We start from the raw sequence: 18,746 nt of genomic DNA on the forward strand, positions 1-18,746 counted from the left end.
TTGATGATCCCCAGAGTAAGGGTTCTGACCCCAGGGTAGGGACAAACTTAGTATATACTTTGCTGATACTGTATAAAATCCAAATGCATACTTGCAGATGTTTTAATGTTAATACACCTATTATTTAAATCCTTTCATCAGTGTATGCACTTTTGAGGGCAGTGAAGTTTTAAGAACACGTCCTGTTTTATACTGTTGCTGAACATTAGAATTTAGCTTAGATATTCAAAACAGGAATTTTTTTCTAGATTCCATAGCCCATGGAAGTAGTGATACTTTTTCACTAGTATTCAGGTGACCAATAAGGCCTGTGGGCCTCTTGTTTGCATATTTAGGTCATTTTAATAACCTCCCAAGAAGAAATATACCCATCTCTAACAAAACTACAAATACATTGTACATATAATGCTATAAAATTTATGTTTATGGATTTGGAAAGAAGTGGTATGGTTACTGTATGAATTTATACCATCCAAGGAAAATTGTGTTTTATGCAGCATTTCCAAAATGTACCAAAACTATGAGCAGACTCCATGAGATTGGCTGAAAGATAGATCAGTTTCAAATACGTGTCGTATTGCACTTTCTTCGTTCTTTGCATGATTTGTCAAAAGACTCCATAAATAAGATCACTTTTCAGGAATCCAGTGACTTTCTAATATCTTGGCAGGGCCGTAAATTACATGGAGGCGGAGGAGGCAGCTGCCTCCTCCAACTTTTGAGGCAAAAAAAAAAATAAAATTTAAAGTTCATTAGAATTTATGTTGTTTCCAATAACTAAGAACATGATACCTCCCTTAAAAAGCATTCCAAATCTTTCTTTTAGAATGAGTTAGTCAAGTAACATCTTAGAAGGCCCTAGAATCAAGGATTTTGCACGAAACGTGTTCAGCGTGCACAAAATGTGCTCAGGGTCTGGGGGCCTGGGTGGCCCCCAGACCCCCGCCTAATTCCCTGCCTCCTCCAAATTGAAGGTTAATTTACGGCCCTGCTTGGTTTAGATAATTTTTAAATTTACAAAGAGGGCAATCTTGCTAAATGATTGATATAATTAATAATGGACGTATCTCTACATTTATTATATAAATGCGGTTACAGAAATTGCTCAGTAGTTACGATTGATCAATATCTTTTGAAACTGATGACATCACAATACTTCAACGCAACCTTTTTATCAAAATTGCGCATTTCACCGTATGTCTGTGTTTTTGATAATTTGTATTACATTTACTATCTTTAAAATATGGATTTAAAAATACATAAGGGGTATATACTAAATTTATCATTACTACAGTAACTTGATCTGAAGCTTCGCGTCTCGTGTGATCTGATGATCTGCGCCCGTCAAGTCGACATGATCCGACTCTTTGGGTTAAGTTACTGTAGTAATAATATAGATTTCAAAAACAAGGAATGAATAATTTGTTAAGTATACCTCACGTTCAGTTGAGATTATCGTAATACAATGTCGCTGGGAGCTAACAAACTGAACATTGCATAATACAACCTGTCCAGGTCATATTTCATCAAATTAGTTCATGCATTATCTGCTGTATAATGTTATCATCTATGATCTATGTCGTGCCCGTTTTCTACCTTACTGGTTTTAGTTATTACAGCAGCCAGATCAATAGTCAGTGGCTAGGATGGAGGCGAATATAGCATTTAGAATGGAAGATGTCGACGAAATTTCACGTGTGTCAACTTGTCATTTCTCCTTCATAACTCAGAATTTGATTCCAAAATCCGTGGTAGGTTTTCACAGAATAGAAGCATTCGACAATAACTTTGAAGAAAATCAAGAACTAAGTGCACTGAATGATGATGATGTGACAGCTTTACCCGTAGGTAGTGCAGCAGAAGGCCTCAATATGCCGAGAATAACTCAAATTACTAAAGGATACCATAAACCGTTGGATTTGTCGGATCTGGATATCATGTTAGTCTTGAGTCAATACAACATCACATTTGATGAAGAAGAAAAGTCAAGTTTACGGTTCGCTGATCCAAAAGAGTTGTTTCCGTGGGAGTTTTTCGCTTTAGCAGAGACTTCGAACATCCATCCAGGATATGTGCGCCTTAATCGTTCCAATACAAAGTTATTAAATGAATATCAAGATAGAGAAATGCTTCTTCTAAATTTTCGTATGCATACAATGGAAAGGAAAGAATTCGTCGACGTGGTAGAAATAAATGGTCCGGCCTTAACCATTCCTGTTTTTGCTTCAGACCGAAACATTGGTGGAAAACCTTTACCAGTTGACAAAGTGCTTGCAATGCCTTGCAACAAATGGCCTCCAACGGCCAGATCTTGGATTGGCAGATCTAAAGAAAAAGGATGGCTCCAGGAAAATCTCATTCAGGAAATTGTTAAAGATGGTTGTCATATTGTTCCTGCCAATCATCGACAAGTAAGCAAAATGAAATCAAAAAATGAATGGAGGATATCTTTTGCCTCAGCTGAACGCAAAATTGCAAGAGAGGCTTTAAGTGACGTTCAAAGACAGGCATACATTGTGATCAAAACAGTATATCACCAAAGACTGAAAAACCTAGAACTCATTTCATCATACCATTTGAAAACTGTCTTCTTTTACACGTGTGAACGAATACATGGAACATGTTGGGAAGAAAATGTGGGTTCCTGTATTTTGTACTTTCTTGATATCTTAATCGAATGTGCTGAAAAGGGAAAAATCCCCAATTTCTTCATTCCAGAAAACAATCTAATTGACTATTTAACTGAAGAAGAACTTGCCAAACTTTTGGAATCTTTAAATGAAATTCGACAGAATCCAGTTGAACAGCTACTGTTATTTTTTGACGATAAATATATAGAGGAAATAGGTGGTAATGTAAGCTTCAGGTTTCTTTTTAAACCTGTATTTGAAGATATGGAAAACTATTTGCAACATCGAAATTACAATATTTCTGTAAAAAGGGCATTCAAACCATTTTTAGAAAAAATGTTAGCTACGTTTCTAGAAGCACGGAATTACAGAGAGGCTGTACGAACTGGAGAGGCTCTTCATTCTCTACAGAACAAATGTGGAATGACAGAAGAAACATTAGACAGATTTTTCCTCTCTGCAATACCGGAGATGATTTCTGAAGAAAATGTCATGATTGGCTTTTTTAGTTATCTTACAAATCTGTACCAGAATGATGAAAGTTTTGTATGCTGCAGAAATCATTTGACATATCTGCTTTCAGCTGTAGAAGAAGTAAGCGTTTCCAGTGAAGATTGGACACTGTGTCAGATTGTCTAAAGATTTCGGTTTTCATTGTACTCACAATTGACATTTTATCAAACATGCTGCTAGAATCGTACTATTTCCTGTAGTACATACATGTAATTACATTTTATTATCTCAAACATTTCTCAACTTTTTTCACTTTACGCCAATTATCGAGTAAATTATGTTGCAGCATTTTCCATGTATACAATATTTCTAATCTATATTTATGACGTCATTATTCTAGCATTTCGTTTCGTTGTACACTACTATCATCAACCGTCGTAAAATTTTCAACAAACCATTTTAAAAAGAACGTAAAGATAACGAACAATAATCAATTGCATAACTTCCACAACGAATACAAAATTAAGAATAGCCCTGGACATACCAGAGGTGGGATCAGGTGCTTAGGAAGAGTAACCATTCTCTGTCGACCGGTCACGCTCACCGTAAGGTAAACAGAATAATCCGTAGTAAAAATCTTTGATCAAAGAACGGCCTCAATTGAAAACATGCCAGACAATATTTTATCCAATGTCATCTTGTATTGGTAAATTAGATCGTTTTAACAACCATATAATTTGCGAAATGCTGATTTCAAAATGAATTGTTGAAACCTCTGTAACAACAACTTGTTTGTCAGTAACCTGTCTCGATCTAAAAACTGACCATACGCGAACGAGCTCTTGCGTATCGAATCAGATGAGAGACATAAACACCATATGTAGGTGATTATGGAAATATGGGAAGTTGAGGATGGAGAAGCTAAAGTTATCCCGTTTGTCATGAAGTTGAGTTGATAGTTTGCTGTTAACATCTCTGTTCAATGAAATATTTAAGTACGAAGCAGATGTGGAAGACTGTGGTGTCTTTTATTTCGAGTCCATTTGGAATGTATGCTTACTCCTCCTAGGCAGCTGATCCCACTTCTGCTGTGTCCAGGGGTCCATGTTTGCCCAACTATCTATTTTTATTGCTTGTGGAAGTTATGAAATTGATCACTGTTCGTTATCTTCGCTTTTCATCCAATCGATATATATGAATGAAAATAATTATTGTTGATAGATAAAACGTCATCGATATATTCAAGATATTTTTTTGTTCTCGTACACTAGCTTTTTAATAAATTCTCCCTTTTATGAAACACGGGTCAGCTAGTAAAGAACATAAGTCGAATATTGTCCGCCATGTTTCATACCAATTGTTAGGTCATTCTTTACATATTGATTTTGATCAAGACTCAGAGCTCACGGCGGGTGTGACCGGTCAACATTGGATGCTTACTCCTCCTAGGCAACTGCTTCCACCTTTGACGTGTCCACCAGAGGTCCATGTTTGCCCTATTCTTACATTTGTATTCTTCTTAGAAATTATATTCAGGTTTTTTTGTTCACTTAATGTTATTTTTGCATTTACATTTGATCATACCTGTCTCTTAGTTAATCCTATTTGAATATTACAAATGTATATGTTAAGCTAATTTGGCGACATTCCTGCAGAAAAGGTAAATACTGTCTGCATACGTGTGTTTCCTTGTAAACGTAATTATAGGATAGATGCAATCAGCATGCATGGTTTGTACAGTGTACGCTTACGTCCTTTTATTTTCATTTCTTATTCAAAAGGACAGTTTCTTAGAAAATGAGTTTTTCTTTCATATCCTATTTCATGTTTAATATCTTTGTGCAAGGTGAAGATAACGAACAGTGATCAATCTCATAACTCCCACAAGCAATACAAAATAGATAGTTGGGCAAACACGGACCCCTGGACACATCAGAGGTGGGATCAGGTGCCTAGGAGGAGTAAGCATCCCCTGTTGACCGGTCACACCCGCCGTGAGCCCCATATCTTGATCAGGTAAACGGAGTTATCCGCAGTCAAAATCAGTGTCTCATCATTTAATATGTGTTCCTTTATAGTCGCCTTGAAAATAATATAAACACACCTTTTTAAAAGGATAACATTTATATATGATTTATATCTCTTTATAGTCTCTCTCAAACAAAAATATTAATACAACATCTACCTCTTTCAATAAACCTTCCAAACAAGATTGAATCTGTCTGAAATGAAAGTATTTCTACGATTTAAACCAAATGAACTAACATTGTAAACATAGATCCAAGAATTCAACTCTCCTTTCCCAAGATGGTCGTGGAAGTTTTGTGGGACCTTTTTAATTATCCATTTTGTATTTATTTGTTTGTAATTCTTTGCTATGAATGATTCACTTGGTGTTTGATAATTTAATAGCGTTACTTGTGCTACAAGTGCTGTGTCTTTACCACTGTTTTGTATGGATGACGATACCTGTATCTATCATTTAGGCATTTTTTAGATTGAAACTAAGTTATTTTTAACTCGGAGTTTAAGTTTTAGTTTCCAGTTTAATATTGCAAGGCCTACTACAATTACAGACACAAGGAATTGTATGTTAGAAGACTACTGACCCGTGATGATGTTTTTCTTTTCTTAATCTGTTTTTCAAACGTCACATTTATCTATGTATACTATTCATGTTTCTTCATTACTTTCAAAGTTTACACTATACTTGTTCATGAAGACATTGATTAAAAAATATTATCTAATTATAACACCTATTGATTGTATATTTGACATTTATGGGACATCATTAGAATGTAAGATCATTATAAGAATAATTAGATTAAAATTATTAGAATGATGGACATGTTTACATTTGGTATATGTCAATAAATATATCATATTTACATCAATATTGTAGTTCAAATATGCGCATGACACCAAATATATGGCGGTACGGAAATCGCATGGAATGGCACCTTAATTGATTTGTGGTTTCACAAACACCATGTTAGGTAAATGAATATAAACAATTGTGGCTTCGCATATTCTTAGAAATCTTTAAATATATTCAATCTATCTGTAAGATTGGATAAAGTAACAGGACATTGTAAATTACTAACTGAAAGATAATTAGAATATATATTTCAATTATACAAGACCGCAAAAAAATCTCCTTTATTCCTGTGAATTTGTAAGGGATGCTACAGCATTTACAAACATATTTCACGGCGTTTTTTATGTATGATTTTAAGAAAAACAAGAAAATAAATCAACTATATTTTTATACACTTGCCCCAATTCCATACGAACATGTAGAATAAACTTTAAGGTTAATGTTGACGTAAATCTACATTTTTTACCTGTGAAATGTCATTATAACTATGTGTAAGAAGGAAAAGCGTATGATATACTGGCAAATTGTGTTCATTACTTATGCATGTCCTCCGTTGTAAAATCCCTAGGACATTATCCAATATACACAGATAGATAAGTGGGCGTTTTCGTGATGTAAGGTGAGTTGCCCACTCTTGTCTCATTGTCATCAGTTGCTGATTTATGTATCAAATGACTCCGTTTTGAATCTGAAACAAAGCACTGTTGATTGTAGGGATGCCGAAACCTGATCTTCCTCATTTGATAAATACATGTACTATAAGTGTAGCCCACTAAATATTAATAATTGGGACCTACGATTAGCATATGATGTTCATCCATCCTCTGTACAATTTATGATATACATTTCATTAAAAACTGTACAGTCGCGGTGGCTCATTGAATAAAACGTTCACTTCCTGACGGTAAGGTCGTGAGTTCGGGTCCCGCTCATATCAAGGCCGCGTCAAACCTAACACGCAAACATGGATAGAGACTGCTCATTCGCTTAAATTTTCGGTCTTGAAGTGAGGATTCCGGGTCTTTCAGATATGACCTTGACAAACGAGGTGGTGTCTTATGGTAGGCGTTGGCACAATAAAGAAGCCTCGTTGTCAGAGGCTTGAGTATCATTCATTCGTCTTTATTCGTGGTACTTCGCCTAGGATTCCTAACCTCTCGATATCAGTGAAATATTAATCTCGAAGGGACAAAAAAATCATAAAAATCAATTTGAATTATCACTTCAAATATATCAAAAATAACAGATAATATACTGTTGAAAGAGGAAGGGGATTCTTTATGCATGAAAACCTCTTTGCACTTTACTGAATCGATGCACTACTACTTTCATGCATTAACCATTGGCTTTTTATCTCTTTCAGTGGGCGAATAGTCATTATATATGTCGCGGTGCACTTTAAGACGTTTTTGTGTCTAACTTCAACAACGGACATCGATTTTTAATATAAAATATCTAATCATATTATGACAGAGTAAACAGATTGGATCTCACACACAGATATCTGTATCTATAAAGGGGGGGGGGTTTAAGGGGAAAAAAACAATTTACCGAGATCGATTTCAAACTGTGAATCATTATCATATCTATTGTAAACGTCATGGACGTAAATGAAATACTGATTATTGTTGGAGATGTTTTAAACAGTTTTTGATCAAAATTAGGTTCAAATTAAGTTGAAGATACACTATGCATGTATCCCTTGTAGCTAAACATTGTATGGTGTAAATTGCCAGTATTTCAGTCAGATATATGGTCCTGGCCTATATTTCTGCATTTCTTTAATGCTTTCTTTTGTTCAGATTCAAGAAAATATGCATACGGATATTGCATGCAGCAATTGTGATTAAGTACCATTAACAGTATATATAGTTACAATTCGGATATCAAATTGAATGCATCATGCAGGGGAAATGTCCTATCATAATTCATTGAATGAGATACAAATATTGAGTATGATAGTTACTATTATATCACCACACTGTAAAGCCTTGCAAGATTTGTTTTCTGACTTTGTGTAGTTCTACGTGTTTCAGGTGATATGATTATCCTAGTTATGTTCAAAGCAATTCCTGTCTGAATTTGAATTTCCAAAAGTAGAAATCAGTATAAAGGAGCATTATAATACATTAAGCCGTTCTTGGCACACTGATTTTGACTGCGGATAACTCTGTTTACCTGATCAAGATATAGGGCTCACGGTGGGTGTGACCGGTCAACAGGAGATGCTTACTCCTCCTAGGCACCTGATCCCACCTCTGATGTGTCCAGGGGTCCGTGTTTGCCCAACTATCTATTTTGTATTGCTTATAAGAGTTATGAGATTGATCACTATTCGTTATCTTCACCTTTATAGGAGTTATGAGATTGACCACTGTTCGTTATCTTCACCTTTATAGGAGTTATGAGATTGATCACTGTTCGTTATCTTCACCTCTGTAGGAGTTATGAGATTGATCAATATTCGTTATCTTCACCTTTATAGGAGTTATGAGATTGATCACTATTCGTTATCTTCACCTCTATAGGAGTTATGAAATTGATCACTGTTCGTTATCTTCACCTTTATAGGAGTTATGAGATTGATCACTGTTCGTTATCTTCACTTTTATAGGAGTTATGAGATTGATCACTGTTCGTTATCTTCACCTCTATAGGAGTTATGAGATTGATCACTATTCGTTATCTTCACCTTTATAGGAGTTAGGAGATTGATCACTGTTCGTTATCCTCACCTCTATAGGAGTTATGAGATTGATCACTGTTCGTTATCTTCACCTTTATAGGAGTTAGGAGATTGATCACTATTCGTTATCTTCACCTCTATAGGAGTTATGAGATTGATCACTATTCGTTATCTTCACCTTGCATTTAGCACAAAGTCATTCTAGTGTCATTCTTAACAACTATCCCATTCCAAATATAGCATTCGTTCCGCGGAATGCGTGTCGTTATTAATCAATACTTCCTCTGTATCTGGGTCTTCAAACACCAATTTTCTTCCGCTCTCCATCTTACTTTTTCATCTTTTGTCCTAGAAGCAGCAGTACGGATATAAGTTATTAGACTAAAGAAAATATGTGATTTACCCCAATATTCCCTGTGCTTAATCCTAATATTTTCTTTACTTAAGGCAGTTATGTTTATCTAAGTGTTCATTACAATCTTCGTGCTTTATAAATGATTGCAAATGCAATGTGTATTTTGTATGATATTCTTAAATCTAAGTCAAAATGACTGTATTCCATTTGCATCCCCAATGACCGTGTGTCACTCTCCCTGAACGAATAGAAGAGTTTTGCATAATTAAGATATGTACAAAAAAGCTAGCGCTAAATCTGCAAATGTATATACGATCCATAAAACGCGAAGTGATGATAATGGGTGACATGATTATTCTTAAACGGGGACGAGTTAATTTATGAGGTGGAAGGGGACAGTTCGTTTGGTTCTGAAACATGTGGGTAGGGGGTATACATCAAAGTCAGATTATGACAAACTAATGAAAAATCATGTTTCCCTTTTATGTCAATACTAGTATTTATATTGGTGTAGTTAATAAATTATGACCCTACATTACATGTAACCTATAAATACTGGTGTTGGTGCACAAAACATGCTCTGAGCAGGTGCCCCTTTTTTTGCTTTGATTTTCTCTCATTTGGGCTAATCCGCACCACCCATACACCATCACAGTATCAAGCGTGGGGATTTAGACACTGCACAGTCAATAACCCTGTCTGCCCTTCTTAAAAATCTACCTTTCATATGGGGCCATCCACCTTTCCTCTCAGCTACAAACATTTTGCTGGACCATGCATGTTTTCACCACGTGTCTTTGTTTCGTATTTGCACCCATCTATATGCTAGGAATCATGGTCACACTTACATATTGTATATCAACATTTTTATTAAGCACTCAGCTACATTTGACATGTATCCTAAAATTATTCTATACATTTTTTTTCACATGTAATAACACTTCAGATATGGGGTATTTCCATTTTTTTTTTTTTTTAAAGTTGCGGGCCTATATAGTGCGAAACTGCCCCCTGCTACCTGAGGTAGCAGGGGACAGTTTCGCACTATAGGCCCGGTCAACTTTTTCAAAAAATGGAATTACCCCGTATTTGAAGTGATATTACATGTGTAAAAATGTATACAATAATTTTATAAAAATTATAAACTATGACCCTACATTACATGTAATCTATAAATACTGGTGTTGGTGCACAAAACATGCTCTGAGCAGGTGCCCCTTTTTTGCTTTGAATTTCGGAGCAGTCCTTCATAATTCATGTCTGGAAATTTACTTTCAGCTTCGACCGGTTCTAGCAATTAATATGCACTTAGGTAACACTGCTGTTCGCATCAAATCAGTTATTTGACTATCAAATCAAATTTGTATCACTATTAATGCTGTATTACTTACCGTCTAAGTATGTAAATTCCATAAAATAAATCATCACTTATTTTTCCGTTCAAATGAAAACTTCTTTAACTCCCAAAATTGAAGAGTTCCTATGGTTTGTTTTTTAAATTAGCGAAATGCAAGTAGGTATGTAGAGATACAATGTATCAGTAATTAGATAAAGCAGACTATAGGAACTCTTCAATTCCAGGAGATAAAATGTTGTGCCATGGATGTCTTCATTTGTACGGAAAATTTAGTGCCTATTTTCATTTTGGAATTTTTATACCTAGACGGTAAGCAATACAAAATTTATAGTGATAAAGAGTTAGTTGATAGTCAAATAACTTATTTGAAGCGAACAACAGTGTCACCTAAGTGTACATGAATTGCTAGAACCGGTCGAAGCTGAAAGTAAATTTCCAGACATGAATTATGAAGGACTGCTTCCGAGATTGGGTGAAGGCGTCAGTCCAAATATTCACCCCAGCCGAATCTCATCTGAGATTAGCCCTCCAGTATTTTCAAAAATGAATTTTTTATCTTAATGATGACAGCAATATGGGCGTTCGGAGACGTTGAATAGATAGTACTAGTATCTGAATTGTTAAGTAGCAGTCCACGTAAGAATCATGCAGAAGGTGGCATACTGATAATCTTGGATTTTCCTGAAACTTTCCATAACTCTTCATAATAATGATATATGAAGACATGCAGAGTAAAAACATTGTGCATCAATGGTTGCTATGGAAATTAAAGCATTTGTGTTTCCATAGCAACCAATGTATTGGGTTTTGTAAAGTGCAGAAATACATACTTCTTAAAATTTGTATAAAAATGAAAATAATCATTTTTCAAACATAATGATAATTTATTTAGGCGAGGTAAAGGTTACTTCAATATAAAAATGTACAATACTAATGAAATACTATTATATGGTATCTGTAGAGGACTTTGGAATAGGCATTGTTTTAATATTTATCAATTTTCTGTAAATTCGACAATTTTAGGGTATTTTAAATACATATTACTTTAGTTATCTGAAAAGTGCCAAATTTTGATACATATTTTCTAAACAATCAATACTAAGTGTACACAAAATAAAAATCAAAAGAGTCGGAAATGCACATAGTAACGGTTGCTAGGCAACTCTTTCAGGCCCATTTCCAACACAATAAAACAAGAATATCTGCAATATATGCATTAAAATGATTCCATTAACTGAAAATAAATACAAATCATCTGGGTTCACTTTAATTTATTGACATTTCAGACCAATTGGAGAAATCAGACTTCAACCATATCACCATAGCAACTGATTTTCCTTAGCAACGCACATAAAATTTAAAGTTGTATGATTAAATTGCACTGGAATGAGAACCTAATGCAAATATACCAATATATGATTTTCTACTGATATGTTGAATCCAATGAAGACATCAGGTTTAACTATATCACCATAGCAACCAATTTTCCCTAGCAACAAGCAAACATTTCAAACTGTACAATTCCAATTGCCTTCAAATGAGAATATAATACAAATATATCAACATGTAATTATTTACTGACATGTCAGACCCATGGAAGACAATATGTTTACACATATCACCATAGCAACCACTTTCCCTAACAACACTTAAAATATTTATTTGTACAATGCCATTGCACTGAAACGAGTATATAATTGAAAAATATCACCATATGAATCATGATTCTCTACTGACATGCCATACCCATTCAAGACAATGAGTTTAATTATATCACCATATAATTCTCTCTTTCTCTCTCTATACTGTATCTTTATAATTATTCTACATTCATGCTTGAGTGAGTCTCTCTTTATGTACAATTTTGCTGCAAGTAAATTTTCCTGGTACTCCTCAAGCTATGCAAGGTGAAGATAACGAACAGTGATCAATCTCATAACAATCTCATTATCTGGTTAATAGGCCTCCATGCTTCTCAGAATTCCTATGAGGATTTCAAACCATGCAGTTCCATCTGCAGCCAGATTGTGAAGTCTTTTTAAGCTTGTGATGCATGACAAGTAGTTAAAATCCTAAATAACATGGCCCTTGGAAGATGATGAAATAAGTTTCTTCACAACAGGACTGGTAAATTCATATATGTACAATGGTTGAATGGCAGGCAGTCCCAATTTCTTGTCGAAAGGTTATAAGTTGTCTGCTGTGAAGGTACATTTCTTTTGTACTCAATGATGTTACCTGAAAATAGTTTTGTTGGTTCAGAGACATTGTTTTTAAAAACAAGAGGCCCATGGGCCACATCGTTCACCTGAGTCACCTTGGCCCATATCTGAAGACTTTCCATATATATTTGCATGTAAAACTTTAGTCCCTATTATGGCCCAAACTACCCTTTGCAAACTTGAATCTACACTATGTCAGAAAGCTTTCATGTAAATGTCAACTTCTTTGGCCCAATGGTTTTTGAGAAGAAGATTTGTAAAGATTTTTCCTATATTTCTATGTAAAACCTTGACCCCCACCCCCACCCCCCACTTGTGGCCCCATCCTACCCCCAGGGGGCCATGATTTGAACAAAATTGAATCTACACTATGTCAGAAAGTTTTCTTGTATATATCAGCTTTTCTGACTCAGTGGTTATTTAGAAAAAGATTTTAACTATATATTTGTGTGTAAAACTTTGATCCCCCTTGTGGTCCCATCCAACCCCCGGGGCCCATGATTTGAACAAACTTGAATCTACATTATGTCAGGAAGCTTTCATGTAAATCTCAGTTTTTCCGGCTTAGTGGTTCTTGAGAAGAAGATTTTTAAAGTTTTCCCCTATATATTTGTGTGTAAAACTTTGATCCCCCCCTTGGGGCCCCATCTTATCCCTGGGGGCCATGATTTGAACAAACTTGAATCTGCACTATGTCAGAAAGTTTTCATGTAAAAATCAGCTTTTCTGGCTTAGTGGTTCTTGAGAAGAAAATTTTTAAAGATGTTCCCTATATATTTGTATGTAAAACTTTGATCCCCTATTGTGGCCCCATCCTACCCCAGGGGCCCATGATTTGAACAAACTTGAATCTGCATTATGTCAGGAAGCTTTCATGTAAATCTCAGCTTTTCTGGCTTAGTGGTTCTTGAGAAGAAGATTTTTTAAGTTTTTCCCTATATATTTGTATGTAAAACTTTGATCCCCCCCTTGTGGCCCCATCCTACCATCGGGGGCCATGATTTGTACAAACTTGAATCTGAAATATGTCAGGAAGCTTTCAGGTAAATTTCAGCTCTTCTGGCCCAGTGGTTCTTGAGAAGAAGATTTTTAAATGACCCCACTCTATTTTTACATTTTTGTGATTATCTCCCCTTTAAAAGGGACATGGCCCTTCATTTGAACAAACTTGAAAGCCCTTCACCCAAGGATGCTTTTGGCCATGTTTGGTTGAAATTGGCCCAGTGGTTCTGGAGAAGAAGTCGAAAATGTGAAAAGTTTAACAGACAGACAGACAGACGACGGACAAAATGTGATCAGAAAAGCTCACTTGAGCTTTCAGCTCAGGTGAGCTAAAAATTGCACAATGTTAAAAATGCCTATTCATTGAAACAGATATTTTCCATAAATGTATGTCAGTTGCTATTAAAAATTCATTTTACATTGGGTAATCATGGGATGTATTTTTTTAGAGTGCAGTGCGAGTTATTTCAATGAATGTTAATCATATCCATTGGATGAAGACATAATTTGGCATTGTTGATAATTTATTGTGTACCTGATAAAAAAGCAGGATTTAAAGAAGTCTAGTGCATGCTCCAATTTTTCTTTATCCATCTTCCAACAAATACGCTTCCCCTTTTCCTGAAGTGCAACACCTATTTTGAAGAAGAAGAAAATATATAACATATTTCGAAATTAATTACAACTCATCATTTGTTGTCAAACAAAGGGGTCTAAAGACATTGAACAATATTTCTAATATCATTATTGATTTGACCTTTGTCTTGATTTTGTGGCCTCAAATACCATCAAGAGGCTCATGGGTTGCATTGCTCACCCGAGTCATCTTGACCCTGCTGTAGTGATTTTTAAAAGGTTTCCAATCTTTATTCCCATGAAAATTTTTAACCCTATATTGCGACCCAAATCTAGCCCAAAAAGTTGCGATATAGCCTACTTGAATTCACATATGGGGATGCCTCAAAACCAATATGACTAACATGATCTTGCTGTTATTGAGAAAACATCTTTTTTAAAGATCTTCTTTCAAGCATATATGTCCTATAAATGTAAATTATGATTCATTGAGTAACCATAAACCAAGGGTTCATTTTACTGAGGGAAAAAACTTCAAATGAACTTAGGAATGTTGGTATTATGATAGGATTTAGTGTGGCTCTGTGACACTTACACTGTCTTAAACATTTGTTTCAATCAATTTTCTGAATAGTCTAATATAAATCTCCAATTGTGTTTCACACCTACCCCTAGGGCCCAGAATTGAACACACAGAAATTTGAAAACCTGTTCATGCATGCATATTGATATGGCTAGCCTAATGATGGTCATCTGTTATTGAGATGAATATTTTTAAAGATGTTCCATACATATACCCAAATAAAACTTAGATCAATTATTGTGCCATACCCTACTTTCTAGGACCACAATTTGAACAAACTTAAATTGTGCAATATCTGTGAGTTTAACCTGACTACTAGTAATACCTGTCTTTTATGAAGATTTATTTAAAAAAAATTCCAGTATACTTAGATCCCCTATGGTGATTGAATCTACACTATGTTAAGAAAGGTCTTTAGGTAAACATTTTAAATTTCATCTATGTGATATGAAATCAGATATGAGATCAGAGACATAGATAACATGTTACTTAGTCATGTAAATATTCCATATTTCTTGATCATCTCCCCTTTGAAGGGAGCATGACCCTTCATTTAATTTGAACAAGCTTGAATCCCCTTTTCTCAAGGATGATTTTTGCTAGATTGACTGACAATGGCTCAGTGGTTGTAGAAAAGATTAAATTTTGAAAAGTCTACAAACAGATGGACAGACAGACAAAAGCTCACTAAAATGTTCAACTCAGGTGAGGTAAATAGGATAATATGCTCTGTGGTTTATCAGTATACCAAGTTTGTTGTCAACTAAGCAATTGGTGTGACTGACGGGTGCAAACTTAATTAATATTCCAACTCACATAAACAGGACAATATAACAACCTGAACAATACATATATTACATGTAAATATATACATGTGTATATTTACAATAACAACCGTTTTTCATTTTCATCCATGCAAAGCAGATATCATGATGTATACCTTTAATATTGCTACATGACTTTGCATGTATTCAAGTCTGACCCATTCAAGTTCTAATTCTAGGAATCACGTCCATATTCTGTTGTTTGTTGTATGGCAAGCAAGTCATGGAATCTTCTTGGAATTTCAGTGAATAGATTCCTTGTATACTGAAATTTAAGTAAATATATTTCATTCAATGAAGCTGAACTACCAACTATCAATTTGTGGTGATGGCAATGATCTCGATACCTGCAGAGGTGTCAATAATTAAATTTTCAATCAAGTTAACAAGTTACCAAATTCTGTAGACAACAAGTATAACGGACATTATGATCAAAGAAAAATGGTGATCAGGTAAGCTATACAGACTTTTGGTTAAAAGACCCGTGCTAAATCATTACATCCGATACATTTTTGCTGATAAGAAATATTCATTTGATTAAAAATTATGTTTGAAATTGTTCATCTTATGCAAAATTAACTAAAATAGATTCTTAAGGTCTTCATATTTGATGTGATAAAAATTACTAATGAAGAGCACTTTTAATATGTATTTTCATGTGGGTTGTGATTGAATTTTAAAAAATGCACCTATACTGGTTATAAGAAAATTAAAATGATTTTGATATAGAATCAGGTGTCACAAATAGTGTTTCCTATTTTAATTATTATTCCATGGCTAAGAAAATCAAAAATCATTAATTTTGAATTTCCACTGTGATGACATCATGATTAACAACTATGTGGAATCAACATTTGTACTTTTCTCAAAAATCAGATACAAAAAGACTCATGAAAATTCATGGGACTTGTGGATTTTCATGGGATTGAGGCTGCTCATAAACCATGAGTCTGGGGCTTATCTTTAAAAAGCCCTAGTAACAACCCTGATGTGTTATGAAATTTGAACCTGCGGTACATGTGTTAGATTAGAGTTGTGAGGATCAAGATACCCCAACATATCACCATGTGGCATATGTCATTGACTTGTCTAAACAATGTGTAACTGTTGACCCACCAGGTTCAGTAATCATGGGGTGGGGTTATTGAATCATTCATTGAAATAACATGAAAAAAGAGCAATGATTCATTAGTTTCATTTTAGCTGATGTGTTTTGATTTTAGCCTGTGGAAGAAAAAGTTACTTTCAACCACTGGTTGGCAGAGGGAAAACAGAAGTGTTTCTAAAATGGCCTACATTTTAAAGTATAATATTTTTACATAGTTTTCACCCCCCCCCCCCCCACACTGATACTATTTATTCATTAGTCGACAGCTTATTTATGGTACAAAGCAAAATAATTATTAAAATATAGTATGGTGAAATTAGCTTAAGTAACCAATACATATTTATGATTTATTCACACAAACTTACCTGCACCGCCACCCATACTGGCCGTAGCATTTTTCCACAAGCATGTTGCTCATCCCAAATGTTAATGATATGTGCCGATATCCGGTTCGTATATCCAATACAACTGACCGAGTGATCTGGGAAAACACATGTAGTATTCCTCATCCACTCTAAAGAACTCTGATGATATGAAACAACCGAAAAATTCCAACGTGTGATTGTGAAAATAGACACAGGCGCAGGCGGGCCTTGTGTCATGAATTTCCCGCAATGTGATTTGTTTAAGGAGCATAAATATCTAGCTACCGATTTCTTATAGTCATTCACATAAATTGTCTTTGAAACTTCTTCACATGGAGTATTTGTCCATAAAGAAATGTTACAAAACGGCATCGTCTGTATTCAAACCGCCAACTCGTATGACATGTTGTCATGTTTCCCCAAACAATCGTATCTTTAACACTAAAGAGTTAGCAAAGGGAGATAATAAAATCGTCAATCTGCTAGATCGTACGTAGTTTTTAAAAATCTGTAACTAATTTGTAAACATGTTTCCAAATGATGTTTGTTATTTCTTTTACTGTCCATACTATTGACTTTATGTATCTATTAATCTTTAATGACAGAGTGTCCGATAATTAATTTTTATGACCATTTTCATTAGTGCTCTTTATAAAGAAAACAACGGGAAAATATTTTTGAAACCGAATATCCTTTCAGCCGATTAAAAATCTTAAGAAGGATTCAAGGTGAAATTTTTTATTGGATCAAGTTCAAAACATGATTTTCTTCAAAATTAGCCATTTTTCAAGAGATTTTAAATTTATAGCTGTGCCACTTTTTTTTTCATTCTGCATGATTCTTACGTGGACTGCTACTTAATGTTATCAGCGAAAGGTGAAAATAACAAACAGTGATCAATCTCATAACTTCTATAAGCAATACAAAATAGAGATTTGGGCAAACACAGACCCCTAGATATACTAGATGTCTAGGAGGGGAAAGCATCCCCTGTCGACCAGTCACACCCGCCGTGAGCCCCATATCATGATCAGGTAAACGGAGTTATCCGTAGTCAAAATCAGTGTGCCAAAATCGGCCTAACGATCGATATGAAACGCGTCAGACGGCATTGGCAAACTAGATCATTATAACGACCATCACTGTGAAATCGAAATATAGATTATAAAATTGACTGGCTTCTCCAGCGGGTACTATTAAGACATCTCGGTATCTGAGATCAGTTGTTATAGATATGACGGCAGTTAGTCACTATTTGTACTAATCAGTCCAATGTGTACCTTGAAAATACAAGCTATTTCTGTTTATGTATGCACATTGTGTTTCCTTTTCAGACGGGGAGGAAATAAAGTAGAGTCGCATGAAGGCCTAGCGTGTGATTAATGACGTTCTAAAATTATATCGATGAAATCTCGCCGGTTATCACCTTTGACGTGTGAAGTATTAGAAATGTACATTATGTAACATCTCGATTTATGGCACTAATTTCACTCTACTTGTTATCGTTTTTTGTCACAATGAAATTATACAATTCTCCAAGGAGGTCATTCGACCATACTGCGAGGCAAAATGTGAATGAATTTGTTCAGACAAACACCAGGAAAATCCTTTGTCATTACCGTGTCCTGTTATTTATGAAACAAATATGCAGGAAGAGCGATTCAGAGTCCAAGGGTTGATGAACTGTTTATCGACCAGACGAACCTT

The 18,746-nt window shown here is 34.9% G+C and overlaps 1 protein-coding gene and 1 long non-coding RNA gene across 3 annotated transcripts; one reads left to right on the forward strand and one right to left on the reverse strand.

The window, feature by feature from the left end:
- Positions 1-1,553: 1,553 nt before the first annotated feature.
- On the forward strand, positions 1,554-5,971 carry LOC125675614 (nucleotidyltransferase MB21D2-like). The gene has a single exon (XM_048913374.2). The coding sequence runs from the start codon at positions 1,647-1,649 to the stop codon at positions 3,267-3,269; it is 1,623 nt and encodes a 540-aa protein (XP_048769331.2). The 5' UTR covers positions 1,554-1,646; the 3' UTR covers positions 3,270-5,971.
- A 5,251-nt stretch (positions 5,972-11,222) lies between these two features.
- Positions 11,223-17,886, reverse strand: LOC125665679 (uncharacterized). Of its 2 annotated transcripts, XR_007366323.2 has the most exons (4): positions 17,040-17,886; positions 15,683-15,831; positions 14,119-14,218; positions 11,223-12,597 (listed from the first exon to the last, which is right to left on the reverse strand). It is a non-coding gene; the product is annotated as an uncharacterized LOC125665679 (long non-coding RNA). The 2 variants fall into 2 exon arrangements; XR_008801188.1 differs by lacking the exon at positions 17,040-17,886 and having other exon boundaries at positions 15,683-16,202.
- Between the last annotated feature and the right edge of the window lie 860 nt (positions 17,887-18,746).

This window comes from Ostrea edulis, chromosome 3, assembly GCF_947568905.1.
Source record: "Ostrea edulis chromosome 3, xbOstEdul1.1, whole genome shotgun sequence".
Classification (NCBI taxonomy): Eukaryota; Metazoa; Mollusca; class Bivalvia; order Ostreida; family Ostreidae; genus Ostrea; species Ostrea edulis.

What these genes read in the sequence shown, in the direction of transcription:
- LOC125675614 (XM_048913374.2), top strand. Translation starts at nt 1,647, where the DNA reads ATGGAGGCGAATATAGCATTTAGAATGGAAGATGTCGACGAAATTTCA.